This window comes from Hyperoodon ampullatus (assembly GCF_949752795.1).
Source record: "Hyperoodon ampullatus genome assembly, chromosome: 8".
Classification (NCBI taxonomy): Eukaryota; Metazoa; Chordata; class Mammalia; order Artiodactyla; family Ziphiidae; genus Hyperoodon; species Hyperoodon ampullatus.
In genome coordinates this window covers 24,425,319-24,440,937 of record NC_136921.1, presented here as the reverse complement: position 1 = coordinate 24,440,937, position 15,619 = coordinate 24,425,319, and the positions used below count along the sequence as shown (strand labels likewise).

The window sequence follows — 15,619 nt, the reverse complement described above, 5'->3', positions numbered from 1 at the left end:
TAGTTGTCAAGCAGTGATGGGATATATTGGTGTTCTGGCCAGGCCTGGATGGAGAGACCTCTTCAGCACCTTGGTGACACCATATTAACATTAACCACACTGTACCCACCCTATAAAACCAAAAAGAAAGCTTACACAGAATTCCTAGGGGAAACAGAGTTTAGAGTTTGAATTTTGCCAAGTTAGAGAAACTTGGGGAATATTTAGGGCTTTCCATGGATCCACTTGAACAGAGCATAAAATTAAGCCTGGAATTCAAGATGATTATCAAAAAATTAAACTGCTTACTACAACAGAAATCAGTACCTTTCAGAGGAAGATAATTGTCCAGAGTCTTTAATAATCTACCTTCATACTGCTCAGTGTATAATTAAATTTTTCTAGTTATGTTATAGAAATTGGAAAATGTGATCCACAATCAAGACAAAAACAATAAATGGAAACCTATATTCAGATGGCCCAGGTGTTGGATTTAGCAGATAAAATTGCTAAAGCAACTATGTTTTAATATGATCAAGGACTTAAAGGAAAATATTACACTATAAATGAAGTGGTAGAGAATCTTGGCAGATAAATGGAAACTCAAAAAAAAAAAAGGAAATAGAAATCTCTTACTGAAAAATACAATAACTAAAATCAAAATTTTATACTTCACAATAGATTGGAGATGATGGAAGTGTCAGTGAATGTTAAGAGCCATCAATAAAAATCATCTATTCTAAAGAAGAGAGAGAAAAAAAAATGAAGGAAAATTTGCCTGTTTAACATACAAGTAATTGGAGTCCCAAAGGAAAAAAATGAGAATGGGGCATAAAAATATTTAAACAAAAGATGACCTAAAATTTTCCAAACTTGATGTAAAGCATATACTCACAGATCCAAAAAAAGCAACTAACTATAAACACAAAGAAATCATGCCTGGATGCATCATACTCAAAATTTATGTGAGAAAATCTTGAAATCAGCAAGAGAGAAAAAACACGTTACCTACAGGGAAACAATAATACAAATAAAGGCTTATTTCTCATCAGAGATATTGGAGGCTAGAAACAATGAAATGACATCCTTTAAATGTAGAAAAATTTAATTAAGAATTCTATATTCAATAAAAATACTTTCAGAAATTAGAGTGAAATATAAACATTTCAATACAAATGAAGCTGAGAGATTTTGTTGCAAGCCATCCTAAAGTACAGGAAATGCTAAACTATTTTCATTGGGCCAAAAGAAAAGTAAGCCAGAAGAAACTTTGATCTGCAGAACTGAGTACTGTACAGAGATTTAGAAATGTTAAATTCTGGTTAATGTAAACGTTAAGATTTCCTCTTCTTAATTTTCTTAAAAGGAAAGTGACTGTTAAAAACTAAAATTATAGCATTGTAAAATAATGCTATATAAGGTATGTAAGGTATGTAAAGGATAAGAAAATAATAATTTGGGAGGTAGTGCAAATCTATATCTTGATTTGAAGATATAGGTGCTTGGTTATATGCCTACTTATCTTTGTCCAAACTTACCCAACTCTACACTTAAAATGTATGCATTTTATTTTATGTAAATTATACCTCAATAATGTTGACTTAGAAAAGAATGATGGGAAGCTCTAAAATATAGAGAGACTGCAAAATGGTGAATTTTTAGTAAAAATAACATTCTGGTATTTCCAGATGACTGTTCATTGTGTTCTCTGATTAAGGCTTAAAAGAAATGTGTAGCATTCTCATATTCAAAAACTTTTTCTCAGCCTCGATTCAGTAGTTCCTTTCCTAATATTTTATATTAAAGAAATATCAGTTATGCTCAGTGATGCCTAGAGAGTATGCACAAGGATGTTTATTGCACTCATATTTATAGTAACAAAACTATACAAGCAGTCTTAATCTTTAATCACAAGTGAATGTTTCAATATAGTTGATCATACAATACTAGAAATTCTTTAAAAATCACACATAAATATGTTTATATTAAAATATTAATGTTAAGAAATAAAAACATGTAGTATAAGATCATGTCTGTTAAATATATGAAACACCAAAATGTTTACATAATTTTATTTGTGTAATGTGATTATTTCTTCATTTTTCCTTACTGCATTTTTTTCAAAGAATATATATTTCTGTTTACATCAAAAATTATTTTTTTCACATATATATAACTTTTAAGAAGAGTACAATCAGATATAAATATGATGATGTGAAACTACCATAATTTCAGGAACTCTAACTCTCAAAATGAATAAAGATTGTGAAAAACAATAAATATAAGACGGCATAAAGGTTGAACTGTGCATTGAATTGATTCTTGCATCAGTTAATCTCTAAATGTTACGTTCTACTTATAAGAGTTTATGATTTTATTTATTTATCCTTGAGATCTCTATTAACATAAAATAATCATTTATAGATAACTCCTTTATGAAATTATCTCCTGGTATTTAATCTAATTTATAAATGAATATATTACATGTTTTTCTAGACTGACATTTATAAGTTACTTTAAAGATCAACTTTGTAATTACATTTTTATCTGTTATGTTTTGAAGTGACTTTTGATCAAAAGAAATAAATTCAAGCCCAACATGAAGAAAACAGGTTTTCTTTTTTTTTTTAGTTGCATAGTCACAATTACCTGAATAAAAGTTATTCCTTAAATTCTGTACTGAATAATTTTGTGCTCCTTATAAACATGCCTTCTAGTTTTAGATAAAGGACTTGCAGTTCCTTTTCCTAAGTTCCTTGTGGCATGCCAGCATTTGGCTGTGTGATCTCTGTTATTACTCAGATTGGCTGATCAACTAGAACCTTACTTAGTCAACTTTGAAAAGAAGTTGGTTTATTGGTTAACTGGTGGTTCTTCATAAGTCCTGCTGTCCTTCACAATTATTTTAATATATTTAACTCTTTCCCTTTTCATTTTCTCATTTTGGCTTAATTTTTAAAATATTTTATCTGTCTGTCATTTGTCTACCTGTTTTTCATTCATTTTGAACAGAAGTTGGTATGGCAGTAGAAATTCTTCAGATTAAATGTAATTCGCCCTGTAGTTAGGAAACAATGACTTGATTGTCATTTACTCTGAACTTTGGGAAAAAGACTAATTAATTGTTATTTAATCTGAATTTAAGGAATAACGAATAAGATAAAACTTAGACTCACTTGGAGTAGTTATCAAAGGATTTTAAATGTACCATATTTTTTGACTATGAAAGTGATGCGCTTATTACAGAAAAATTTTAAATGATAAAGTGTTTTAAAAATTATCCATAATTGCTACGAATTGCTATTAATATTTTAGTAGTCAAATTTCTTACCTGAAAAGGGTTTATAATTCTATATTTACTCTTGTCTGGTATGTAGAATTATAGCAAAATACCTAGGAGAAACTATGAAATAGTGAATTATTATCAGCTAGATATTTGAAGTGATAGTTTTGTTACATTTTTCTGTGTTGTTATGGAAAGTAATATGTATCAAATATTTACAAGAAACTACACAGAAAGCACTTTAGTATTACATATTATGAGAGAAAACTTTTTTTGTGCAAATTATATAAGCTCAAAAAGTTTATCAGTATGCTGGTTTTTATTATGTTTGTGTTAGCCGATGTTTGATTTCATATGAGGTTGCAATTTGAATACAATGATACCTATTTCCAAAGTAGGTTATAAAAATACATATAATTGTATTTTATGATATCTTGTAATTTATGATAGGAAACTGAATTCAGGAAGAACTTCTAGAAATTAGAAATGTTTTATGAAGTGAAAAACTGTGAAAGCTGACTTCAGCATCACAAACAGATGTCATATATAGTAGAGCAAAGGTTTTAGTTTAATTAATTGCTTTTTAAATTGGGTATTTTTTGTTGCTCAGAATTTCGCTACAAGGTGTCAATTTCTTATGCCTATATGTAGTATATGGTCTAGTTTAGAAAGATACATTATCATTTCAAATATAACCTCTTTCCCTTTATATCTGTTACCTTTTTTTTTTTTTGAGCTTTATTTTATTTATTTTTTTTTATATTAGTTTCTGCTTTATAACAAAGTGAATCAGTCATACATACACATCTGTTCCCACATCCCTTCCCTATTGCGTCTCCCTCCCTCCCACCCTCCCCATCCCACCCCTCCAGGCGGTCACAAAGCACCGAGCTGATCTCCCTGTGCTCTGCGGCTGCTTCCCACTATCTATCTACCTTACGTTTTGTAGTGTATATATGTCCATGCCTCTCTTTCCCTTTGTCACAGCTTACACTTCACCCTCCCCATATCCTCAAGTCCATTCTCAAGTAGGTCTGTGTCTTTATTCCTGTTTTACCCCTAGGTTCTTCATGACATTTTTTTTTTTTTAATTCCATATATATGTGTTAGCATACGGTATTTGTCTTTCTCTTTCTGACTTACTTCACTCTGTATGACAGACTCTAGGTCTATCCACCTCATTACAAATAGCTCAGTTTCGTTCCTTTTTATGGCTGAGTAATATTCCATTGTATATATGTGCCACATCTTCTTTATCCATTCATCCGATGATGGACACTTAGGTTGTTTCCAGCTCCGGGCTATTGTGAATAGAGCTGCAATGAACATTTTGGTACATGTCTCTTTTTGAATTATGGTTTTCTCAGGGTATATGCCTAGTAGTGGGATTGCTGGGTCATATGGTAGTTCTATTTTTAGTTTTTTAAGGAACCTCCATACTGTTCTCCATAGTGGCTGTACCAATTCACATTCCCACCAGCAGTGCAAGAGTGTTCCCTTTTCTCCACACCCTCTCCAGCATTTATTGTTTCTAGATTTCTTGATGATGGCCATTCTGACTGGTGTGAGATGATATCTCATTGTAGTTTTGATTTGCATTTCTCTAATGATTAATGATGTTGAGCATTCTTTCATGTGTTTGTTGGCAGTCTGTATATCTTCTTTGGAGAAATGCCTATTTAAGTCTTCTGCCCATTTTTGGATTGGGTTGTTTGTTTTTTTGCTATTGAGCTGCATGAGCTGTTTATAAATTTTGGAGATTAATCCTTTGTCAGTTGCTTCATTTGCAAATATTTTCTCCCATTCTGAGGGTTGTCTTTTGGTCTTGTTTATGGTTTCCTTTGCTGTGCAAAAGCTTTGAAGTTTCATTAGGTCCCATTTGTTTATCTTTGTTTTTAATTCCATTTCTCTAGGAGGTGGGTCCAAAAGGATCTTGCTGTGATTTATGTCATAGAGTGTTTTACCTATGTTTTCCTCTAAGAGTTTGATAGTTTCTGGCCTTACATTTAGGTCTTTAATCCATTTTGAGCTTATTTTTGTGTATGGTGTTAGGGAATGATCTAATCTCATACTTTTACATGTCCCTGTCCAGTTTTCCCAGCACCACTTATTGAAGAGGCTGTCCTTTCTCCACTGTACATTCCTGCCTCCTTTATCAAAGATAAGTTGGCCATATGTGCGTGGGTTTATCTCTGGGCTTTCTATCCTGATCCACTGATCTATCTTTCTGTTTTTATGCCAGTACCACACTGTCTTAATTACTGTAGCTTTGTAGTATAGTCTGAAGTCAGGGAGCCTGATTCCTCCAGCTCCGTTTTTCGTTCTCAAGATTGCTTTGGCTATTCGGGGTCTTTTGTTTTTCCAAACAAATTTTGAAATTTTTTGTTCTAGTTCTGTGAAAAATGCCAGTGGTAGTTTGATAGGGATTGCATTGAATCTGTAGATTGCTTTGGGTAGTAGAGTCATTTTCACAATATTGATTCTTCCAATCCAGGAGCATGGTATATCTCTCCATCTATTTGTATCCTGTTTAATTTCTTTCATCAGTGTCTTATAATTTTCTGCATACAGGTCTTTTGTCTCCTTAGGTAGGTTTATTCCTAGATATTTTATTCTTTTTGTTGCAATGGTAAATGGGAGTGTTTTCTTGATTTCATTTTCAGATTTTTCATCATTAGTGTACAGGAATGCCAGAGATTTCTGTGCATTAATTTTGTATCCTGCTACTTTACCAAATTCATTGATTAGCTCTAGTAGTTTTTCGGTAGCATCTTTAGGATTCTCTATGTATAGTATCATGTCATCTGCAAACAGTGACAGCTTTACTTCTTCTTTTCCAATTTGGATTCCTTTTATTTCCTTTTCTTCTCTGATTGCTGTGGCTAAAACTTCCAAAACTAGGTTGAATAAGAGTGGTGAGAGTGGGCAGCCTTGTCTTGTTCCTGATCTTAGTGGAAATGGTTCCAGTTTTTCACCATTGAGGACAATGTTGGCTGTGGGTTTGTCATATATGGCCTTTATTATGTTGAGGAAAGTTCCCTCTATGCCTACTTTCTGCAGGGTTTTTATCATAAATGGGTGTTGAATTTTGTCGAAAGCTTTTTCTGCATCTATTGAGATGATCATATGGTTTTTCTCCTTCAACTTGTTAATATGGTGTATCACATTGATTGATTTGCATATATTGAAGAATCCTTGAATTCCTGGAATAAACCCCACTTGATCATGGTGTATGATCCTTTTAATGTGCTGTTGGATTCTGTTTGCTAGTATTTTGTTGAGGATTTTTGCATCTATGTTCATCAGTGATATTGGCCTGTAGTTTTCTTTCTTTGTGACATCCTTGCCTGGTTTTGGTATCAAGGTGATGGTGGCCTCGTAGAATGAGTTTGGGAGTGTTCCTTCCTCTGATATTGTTTGGAAGAGTTTGAGAAGGATGGGTGTTAGCTCTTCTCTAAATGCTTGATAGAATTCGCCTGTGAAGCCATCTGGTCCTGGGCTTTTGTTTGATGGAAGATTTTTAATCACAGTTTCAATTTCAGTGCTTGTGATTGGTCTATTCATATTTTCTATTTCTTCCTGAGTCAGTCTTGGTAGGTTGTGCATTTCTAAGAATTTGTCCATTTCTTCCAGGTTGTCCATTTTATTGGCATAGAGTTGCTTATAGTAATCTCTCATGATCTTTTGTATTTCTGCAGTGTCAGTTGTTACTTCTCCTTTTTCATTTCTAATTCTATTGATTTGAGTCTTCTCCCTTCTTTTCTTGATGAGTCTGGTTAATGGTTTGTCAATTTTGTTTATCTTCTCAAAGAACCAGCTTTTAGTTTGGTTGATCTTTGCTATTGTTTCCTTCATTTCTTTTTCATTTATTTCTGATCTGATCTTTATGATTTCTTTCCTTCTGCTAACTTTGGGGGTTTTTTGTTCTTCTTTCTCTAATTGCTTTAGGTGCAGGGTCAGGTTGTTTACTCGAAATGTTTCCTGTTTCTTAAAGTGGGATTGTACTGCTATAAAATTCCCCCTTAGAACTGCTTTTGCTGCGTCCCATAGGTTTTGGGTCGTCGTGTCTCCATTGTCATTTGTTTCTAGGTATTTTTTAATTTCCTCTTTGATTTCTTCAGTGATCACTTCATTATTGAGTAGTGTATTGTTTAGCCTACATGTGTTTGTATTTTTTACAGATCTTTTCCTGTAATTGATGTCTAGTCTCATAGCATTGTGGTCGGAAAAGATACTTGATACAATTTCAATTTTCTTAAATTTACCAAGGCTTGATTTGTGACCCAAGATATGATCTATCCTGGAGAATGTTCCATGAGCACTTGAGAAAAATGTGTATTCGGTTGTTTTTGGATGGAATGTCCTATAAATATCAACTAAGTCCATCTTGTTTAATGTATCATTTAAAGCTTGTGTTTCCTTATTTATTTTCATTTTGGATGATCTGTCCATTGGTGAAAGTGGGGTGTTAAAGTCCCCTACTATGATTGTGTTACTGTCGATTTCCCCTTTTATGGCTGTTAGTATTTGCCTTATGTATTGAGGTGCTCCTATGTTGGGTGCATAAATATTTACAATTGTTATCTCTTCTTCTTGGATCGATCCCTTTATCGTTATGTAGTGTCCTTCTTTGTCTCTTCTAATAGTCTTTATTTTAAAGTCTATTTTGTCTGATATAAGAATTGCTACTCCAGCTTTCTTTTGATTTCCATTTGCATGGAATATCTTTTTCCATCCCCTTACTTTCAATCTGTATGTGTCTCTAGGTCTGAAGTGGGTCTCTTGTAGACAGCATATATATGGGTCTTGTTTTTGTATCCATTCAGCCACTCTGTGTCTTTTGGTGGGAGCATTTAGTCCATTTACATTTAAGGTAATTATTGATATGTATGTTCCTATTCCCATTTCCTTAATGGCTTTGGGTTCGTTATTGTAGGTATATTCCTTCTGTTGTGTTTCTTGCCTAGAGAAGTTCCTTTAGCATTTGTTGTAAAGCTGGTTTGGTGGTGCTGAACTCTCTCAGCTTTTGCTTGTCTGTAAACGTTTTAATTTCTCCATCAAATCTGAATGAGATCCTTGCTGGGTAGAGTAATCTTGGTTGCAGGTTTCTCTCCTTCATCACTTTAATTATGTCCTGCCACTCCCTTCTGGCTTGTAGAGTTTCTGCTGAGAGATCAGCTGTTAACCTGATGGGTGTTCCCTTGTGTGTTATTTGTTGTTTTTCCCTTGCTGCTTTTAATATGATTTCTTTGTGTTTAATTTTTGACAGTTTGATTAATATGTGTCTTGGCGTATTTCTCCTTGGATTTATTCTGTATGGGACTCTCTGTGCCTCCTGGACTTGATTAACTATTTCCTTTCCCATATTAGGGAAGTTTTCAACTATAATCTCTTCAAATATTTTCTCAGTCCCTTTCTTTTTCTCTTCTTCTTCTGGAACCCCTATAATTCGAATGTTGGTGCGTTTAATGTTGTCCCAGAGGTCTCTGAGACTGTCCTCTATTCTTTTCATTCTTTTTTCTTTATTTTGCTCTGCATCAGTTATTTCCACTATTTTATCTTCCACCTCACTTATCCGTTCTTCTGCCTCAGTTATTCTGCTATTGATCCCATCTAGAGTATTTTTCATTTCATTTATTGTGTTTTTAATCGATGCTTGATTCATCTTTAGTTCTTCTAGGTCCTTGTTAACTGTTTCTTGCATTTTGTCTATCTTATTTCCAAGATTTTGGATCATCTTTACTATCATTATTCTGAATTCTTTTTCAGGTAGACTGCCTATTACCTCTTCATTTGTTAGGTCTGGTAGGTTTTTATCTTGCTCCTTCACCTGCTGTGTGTTTTTCTGCTTTCTCATTTTGCTTATGTTACTGTGTTTGGGGTCTCCTTTTTGCATGCTGCAGATTCGTAGTTCCCGTTGTTTTTGGTATCTGTCCCCCGTGGCTAAGGTTGTTTCAGTAGGTTGTGTAGGCTTCCTGGTGGGGGGGACTAATGCCTGTGTTCTGGTGGTTGAGGCTCGATCTTGTCTTTCTGGTGGACAGGTCCACGTCTGGTGGTGTGTTTTGGGGTGCCTGTGGCCTTATTATGTTTTTAGGTAGTCTCTCTGCTAATGGGTGGGGTTGTGTTCCTGCCTTGCTAGTTGCTTGGCATAGGGTGACCAGCACTGTAGTTTGCTGTTCGTTGACTGAAGCTGGGTGCTGGTGTTGAGATGGAGATCCCTGGGAGATTTTCGCTGCTTGATATTATGTGGAGCTGGGAGGTCTCTTGTGGACCCGTGTCCTGAGGTTGGCTCTCCCACTTCAGAGGCACAGCACTGACTCCTGGCTGCAGCACCACGAGCCTTTCATCCACCCGGCTCAGAATAACAGTGAGAAAAAGTAGAAAGAAAGAATTAGTAGAAGAAAGAAAGAGAGAGGGAAAGAAAGGAAGAAGGGAGGAAAGGAAGGAAGGAAGAAAGAAAGAAAGGAGGGAGGGAGGGAGGGAGGATGGAAAGAAGGAAAGAAAGGAGGGAAGGAGGGAGGAATGAAAGCAAAAGGAAGAGTGAATTGAAGAAGGGAGGGAGGGAGGGAGGAAGGGAAGAAAGAAAGAAAGACAGGAGGGAGGGAGGGAGGGAGGAAAGAAAAAGAAAGTGGAAAGAAGAAGCTTGGGAGGGAGGGAGGGAGGAAAGAAAAAGAAAGAAGGAAAGGAGGAGCGGAGGGAGGGAGGGAGGAAGGGAAGGTAGGAAAAAAAGAAAGAGCAGTTAAAGTAAAATAGAATAAAGTATGAAATATAGTAGCGTTATTAAAATTAAAAAGTAATTATTGAAAAAAAAAACACGGACCGATAGAACCCTGGGACATATGGTGGAAGCAAAGCTATACAGAGAGAATCTTACACAGAAGATTACACATACACATTCACAAAAAGAGAGCAGGGGGAAAAATAAAAAATCTTGCTCTCCAAGTCCACCTCCTCGATTTGGGATAATTCGTTGTAAAAAGAGGAAAAGGGCGAGAAGTCTGAAATCTTGCTAAGTCCACCTCCTTAATTTGGGATAATTCGTTGTAAAAAGGGGGGAAAGTCTTAAATATTGTCCTCAAAGTCCACTTCCTCAATTTGGGATGATTCGCTGTCCATTCATACACTCCACAGACGCAGGGCACATCAAATGGACCGTGGAGCTTTAATCTACTGCCTCCGAGGCTACACAGAGAGATTTCCCTGTCTCTGCTCTCACAACTCCCGGGTCTCAGCCTTGGACCTGGCCCCGCCTCTGCGCGTAGGTCGCCGGAGGGCGTCCGTTCTTCGCTCAGACAGGACGGGTTTAAAGGAGCTGCTGATTCGGGGGCTCTGGCTCACTCAGGCAGAGGGGAGGGAGGGGAATGCCCTCTCCTCGCGCACCAGGCAACAAAAGGGAAAAAAGTCTCTTGCCTCTCCGGTAGCTCCAGACCCTTTCCCCGGACTCCCTCCGGGCTAGCACTAACCCCTTCAGGCTCTCTTCCTGTCGCCAGCCCCAGTCCTCTCCCTGCGCTCCGACTGAAAGCCGATACCCGAGCCTCAGCTCCCAGCCCCGCCCGCCCCGTGGGCCGAGCAGACAAGCCTCTCGGGCTGGTGTGTGCCTAAGGGCACCGATCCTCTATGCCAAAATCTGTCCGCTTTGCCCTCCGCACCCCTGTTGCTGTGCTCTCCTCCGCTACTCCGAAGCTTTCCCCCTCCGCCACCTGCAGTCTCCGCCCGCGAAGGGGCTTGTGTTACCTTTTTTTGAATTCCAATTAGATGTGTTCTTGATCTCATTTTAGCTTCCTAATCTCTTAGATATTTTCTGTTTATCTCTGTGGCATAAACTATGGATAATTTCTTCAAAACATTTTTTTCAGTTAAGTAATTCTTTTTTCAGCTGTGTTTAATCTCTAATGGAGTTAAGGACTGGCACAATATAGGTATTTACGTATTTGTTAAATGAATATATTAATGCATATCTGACAGTTAACCAGGGGCCTGAACATGTTCAGTTAACATTGATTGAATGTGTGCATACATGAAGAAATGGTTGAATGGGTGAAATTTAGCACTGGGAGTACGATAACTATAATTTCTATAAGTGAAAATTTGTTTATTTGATGTTTACTAAGGAATTGTACCTTCCTTAATATAATGACTGTGCCCAAGTAAAATTTGGGAAACTTCATACTAGCAGTCAGTACTATAGGCCTTTTCATTAACAAGCATTAGATGATAAGCATGAGGATCCTGTGATGGAGAAATGGACTTTGCCAAGGTGTTACTAAACATTAAGAAGCACTATGTGGAATTTGAAAATTATATGCACTTTTATGAATGTGACAAGGACCCAATGTTTGAGTCCCTCATTTGTTCTTCAAATCTTTGTATAAAGTGATATTTATCTGATAGAGAGTGGGAATCATGTTTATTATTGGTACATTGAGAAATAATTAAGTGTTACTTTTCTTTCAATTACACATACAGTATGCAGTGTGTATTCTCATGTTTTGGTTGCAAATGTTGGTTTTTTTCCTAAAATATTTTTATAAAGTGTAAATTCCTGTAATTTCATTTTGATTGTGGAAAACTACATATTCTCATATATAAACCAAACCCTTTTTGATTTTTTACTTTCATTTATCCTTACCATTTTGTTTGTTTGTTTCTTGCTTTTTATTTTATTTCTTTCACAAAGTGGTGCTTAGTAATGTTTTGTATGCTGTCTGAGGTCTGCTCGTATTCCTAGGATTATCTACTGGAATCCTGGATTTCACTCCTTACTGCTTTCTCCTTTCTTCCCTGTAGATATTACTATACAAATTCTCCTTATATGTAAAAGGGAACAAAATGTAGTGACCTTCACAGGGTTAATGACAGGATTTCATGAAATAATACATGTAAATTGTTTAGACCAGTACCTGTTGGATAGTAAAACATCAATGAGGCATAAATGCTAATGATTATTATTTTAAATTATTATCATTATCAGGCTTTCACTCTTGGCTGTTGAAGAGGAAATTACAATAGAAGAGAATTCGAAGTGAAAATTTTTCTCTAATCTCAATGAGCTGTAATTGTTGCCTTTTCTCCACATTTTGACTTCCAGATGCTGTGGGGCTCTAACTTGTAGCACCGTAGAGTGAGGACATGCAGTCTGGCTACCCTAGTGTTAGAAGTTTTTAAAGTACTTTCATGTAGTACTAACTTCTGCAGCATTCGGCTTTTATGTTATTGTGGGGATTATTTTGATGGTTTTCTTCCTTGAAACTGGTACTGAATAGGAAAAATTAGATCAGGAAAGAAACTAAATGTTAGCATATGCTTCCTTACTTTATAACATCAGGATTCTTTGAGAGTCTTGACATTGAAATCATCCACATATTTTTGTGTACATCATCTTTTCTCTATTATAAATTAATGTTATAGATTAGAACATTTAGTCACTTAATTATGAGTTAATGATTATAACCATATTAGTTATTTGAAATCAGCTGGCTGTTTAGAAATACAGGGGGAAATTATGTATACCTGAACATGTATATGTATATGGAAAGATGTGAAAAAGAAACAGACTTTTCCTGTCACTTTTCTTTTTCCCTCAGATGATTCCTTTAGAACTGCTCTTTATGTCCAGGAGAGTGTGGGGACCAGTGTTAGAACTATATTGGAATGTTACCCTGTGTTTTCTTTTCTTTTTTTCTCAACATTGTGAAGCATAGAGAATATTTTATCAATACAATATTCATTTAAAAATCTCTTGTTTATTATCCAGTTCCACTTGGGAAATTTTGTCATTGCTTACCATTCTCTCCTTTGACCCCCTTCAACTTTTGTTTATAAACACATGAAACCTCATGATAACAGGAATTTAGATATAATGTTACTGGAGATTGGCTCACATGCTTTTCAACTGGCTCGCAATGCTGTTTCACTAACCTTGCAGCAATGCCACCCTCCATTTTTGGGAAATGAATTTGAGACTTCATTTAAAACATTTTAGTATGGTTTTAATATTATTAGTTTAATACTTCAAAAAATACGTGTATAATGAATTTGGCTTTCTTATTTTTTTGGTTATAATATTTCTAACAAACAGTATAAACATTAAGAGTAAATTGTATTATCTTATAGTTGTTCCGAATTGTGAAAAGAAAAATGCACCAGAAGGTCCTACTCAGAAAGGTCTTCGTGAAGCCAGAGAACAAAGCAAACGTAAAACAAAGATGAAAGTTAATACAAAGGTATGATTTTTTTGTTTCCATTAATTCATACTTAACTCTCAGATATTCAGATTCACGGATTCGTATCATTATTTTATTGGAAAAGGAATTTAGAAGTTATGTATTCCAAACCACTTAGTCTATAGATAGAAAATGGAGGTTCTTAAATGTTACTAGTAACTAGTTAATTGAGGGACACACATTTATTAGTGGGAGAGACAGCTCAGTGAATCACTCTGCTACTTACTCAAACTTAATCATGGCCATTTCTGCTCACCTGCTCACTCTTCTGCTTAAAACTACCTTTGTCCCAAAGAAATAACTATCAGATCATCCCTTATTTATTTTCTCATACTATAACTTCAAACTTTCATTAGTCTTTTCAAAAAGAAGAATGGAAAGAATTATACCCCATTTAAGAATCTCTTTATATGTGAGTGCTTTTGCTGTGCATCAGGATTAGAGTGAAAATCTTCTGTGATTACAGAAAAATGGTATTAAAAATGTGTGGTCAAAGAGATCAAAAATGAGGAAGAAAGAAAATTACACAAAACCTATGAAGGGTTTAGTTTCTTGTCATGAACATTGCATAAAAGTTTAGCTGAGGTAATGAATGTTTTTATAAATACCTTTGAGTTCTAAAATATCTGACATTCATTTAAAAATGAAAGCATTTACAAGTATAATAACTTTTTTAGTGTAGAAATGCTATAAGAACAACAGATTTTTATGAATTCAAATAATCATTTACTTAGCTAATATCTAACATTTGTCTTCCTCAAAGGTATGCATTGGAATCTAGTATCATATATAATATTTGAATAAAATACAGACTAAATGCTTTTAGGTTATACTAAGGCTTTGATAATCACTTTCTAGTGATATTTAGACTAGTATTTTACTGTTCCTCTATGATCAATACTAATTTTTTAGGTTTATGGTATTTGAGGGAAATCCCCTCTTTTAATCAGCCTGCCTCACGTTCCCCATGTCTCCAAGGTCCCATCAGGACAGACCCTCTTTTGTCACCATAAAGCTTTCCCACTTCTCCGCCTGCTTGTAATTTGAGTCTCTGCCTAATGCAGTCAGTGGCAGTAGATGACTCCACTGCTGTCACTAAGTAGTGCTTGTTCTTGTTTGGATCATCTTTACTTATTTCCACAGAGGTTAGTAAGTCAGGGAGCAAATAAAAGACTCGCAATAATAAAAAAAATTCAGAGTTAAGGATTTTGGGTGTGATAGTGGTGGTTGTCATCAGAAACATTTTCATCTTCTGACGTGGCATAGGCATTCTTTTTCAGGTAGTAAGTCATACTTAGAAATGCCTGTTTCAGGTCAGTAGTTAAATATATTCAGCTCTGTGTCATAATCAAAATTCCAAACTTGCATGAGTTTCTTCTGCATTTAAGAATGTGTGAAGGGTGACTGTGGGCTGTCTGTAAGTGGGTGACAGGATCAGCTGCCAGGGACATTGGAACAGAGCAGGCAGGAAGGCTGGGCAGGCCATAGCCCTAACAGTGGCCAAATAAATAGAGAAATTTTGGAACTTTGGGGTTAAAACATATTAGTATATTTGACAGAGGCTGCCTTTCCTTTCCCACACCCCATCCTCACATCCTACCATTCTCTCCTATGGTATGGTGCCAGATCTCATGTGTGTCGGGGGCAGGGGTGCTCTAATGTCATTCCAAGCTTTGCTTTTGTCTTCAGTCCCAACATGTAAGTGTGTATCTCTCAAGATAGTTTGCCTCCTTTCATTAGCGATCAATTCTTGGGTTTTAGTCTACATATAAAAGTTTTATCGTGTGTCCTCTGTATAAAAGTGAAGAAAAAATAGGGTAGGAGGAATGTTTTATTCACTTTTGCAATTTTAAAAGCAGTTATTTAATGAATTTTTCTGATGTTTTGCCTTTTCATTCAGGCAAAGTCAGGAAATCATTTCGGGTTTAAGTCAGAAAAAGAACTAGTTTAGATCGTTTGAACAAAATAACTTTAATACATGGAATTGATTACATAGGTGACAGAAGAGCTAAGATATCATCTAGGGGACAGGCAGACAACTCAGAGATTGTCAATGGCAGGAGACTTTTTTTGTGTTGGAGGCACAGTGGGAGAGCACTGTTACCAGCCTCGAGGAACTGGGTCCATCAGGTAG

General features: G+C 35.6%; 1 protein-coding gene across 2 annotated transcripts in view; it reads left to right on the top strand.

Moving 5' to 3' along the window:
* The window catches only part of SPAG16 (sperm associated antigen 16), a gene marked incomplete at both ends in the record, with an annotated part of 879,991 nt that overhangs the window by 60,138 nt on the left and 804,234 nt on the right, over positions 1-15,619 (top strand). For both annotated transcript variants that reach the window (XM_079709890.1, XM_079709889.1), the window contains one exon: positions 13,376-13,485. In XM_079709890.1, the coding sequence (XP_079566016.1) occupies positions 13,376-13,485 (110 nt within the window). The remainder of the gene's footprint in view (positions 1-13,375; positions 13,486-15,619) is intronic.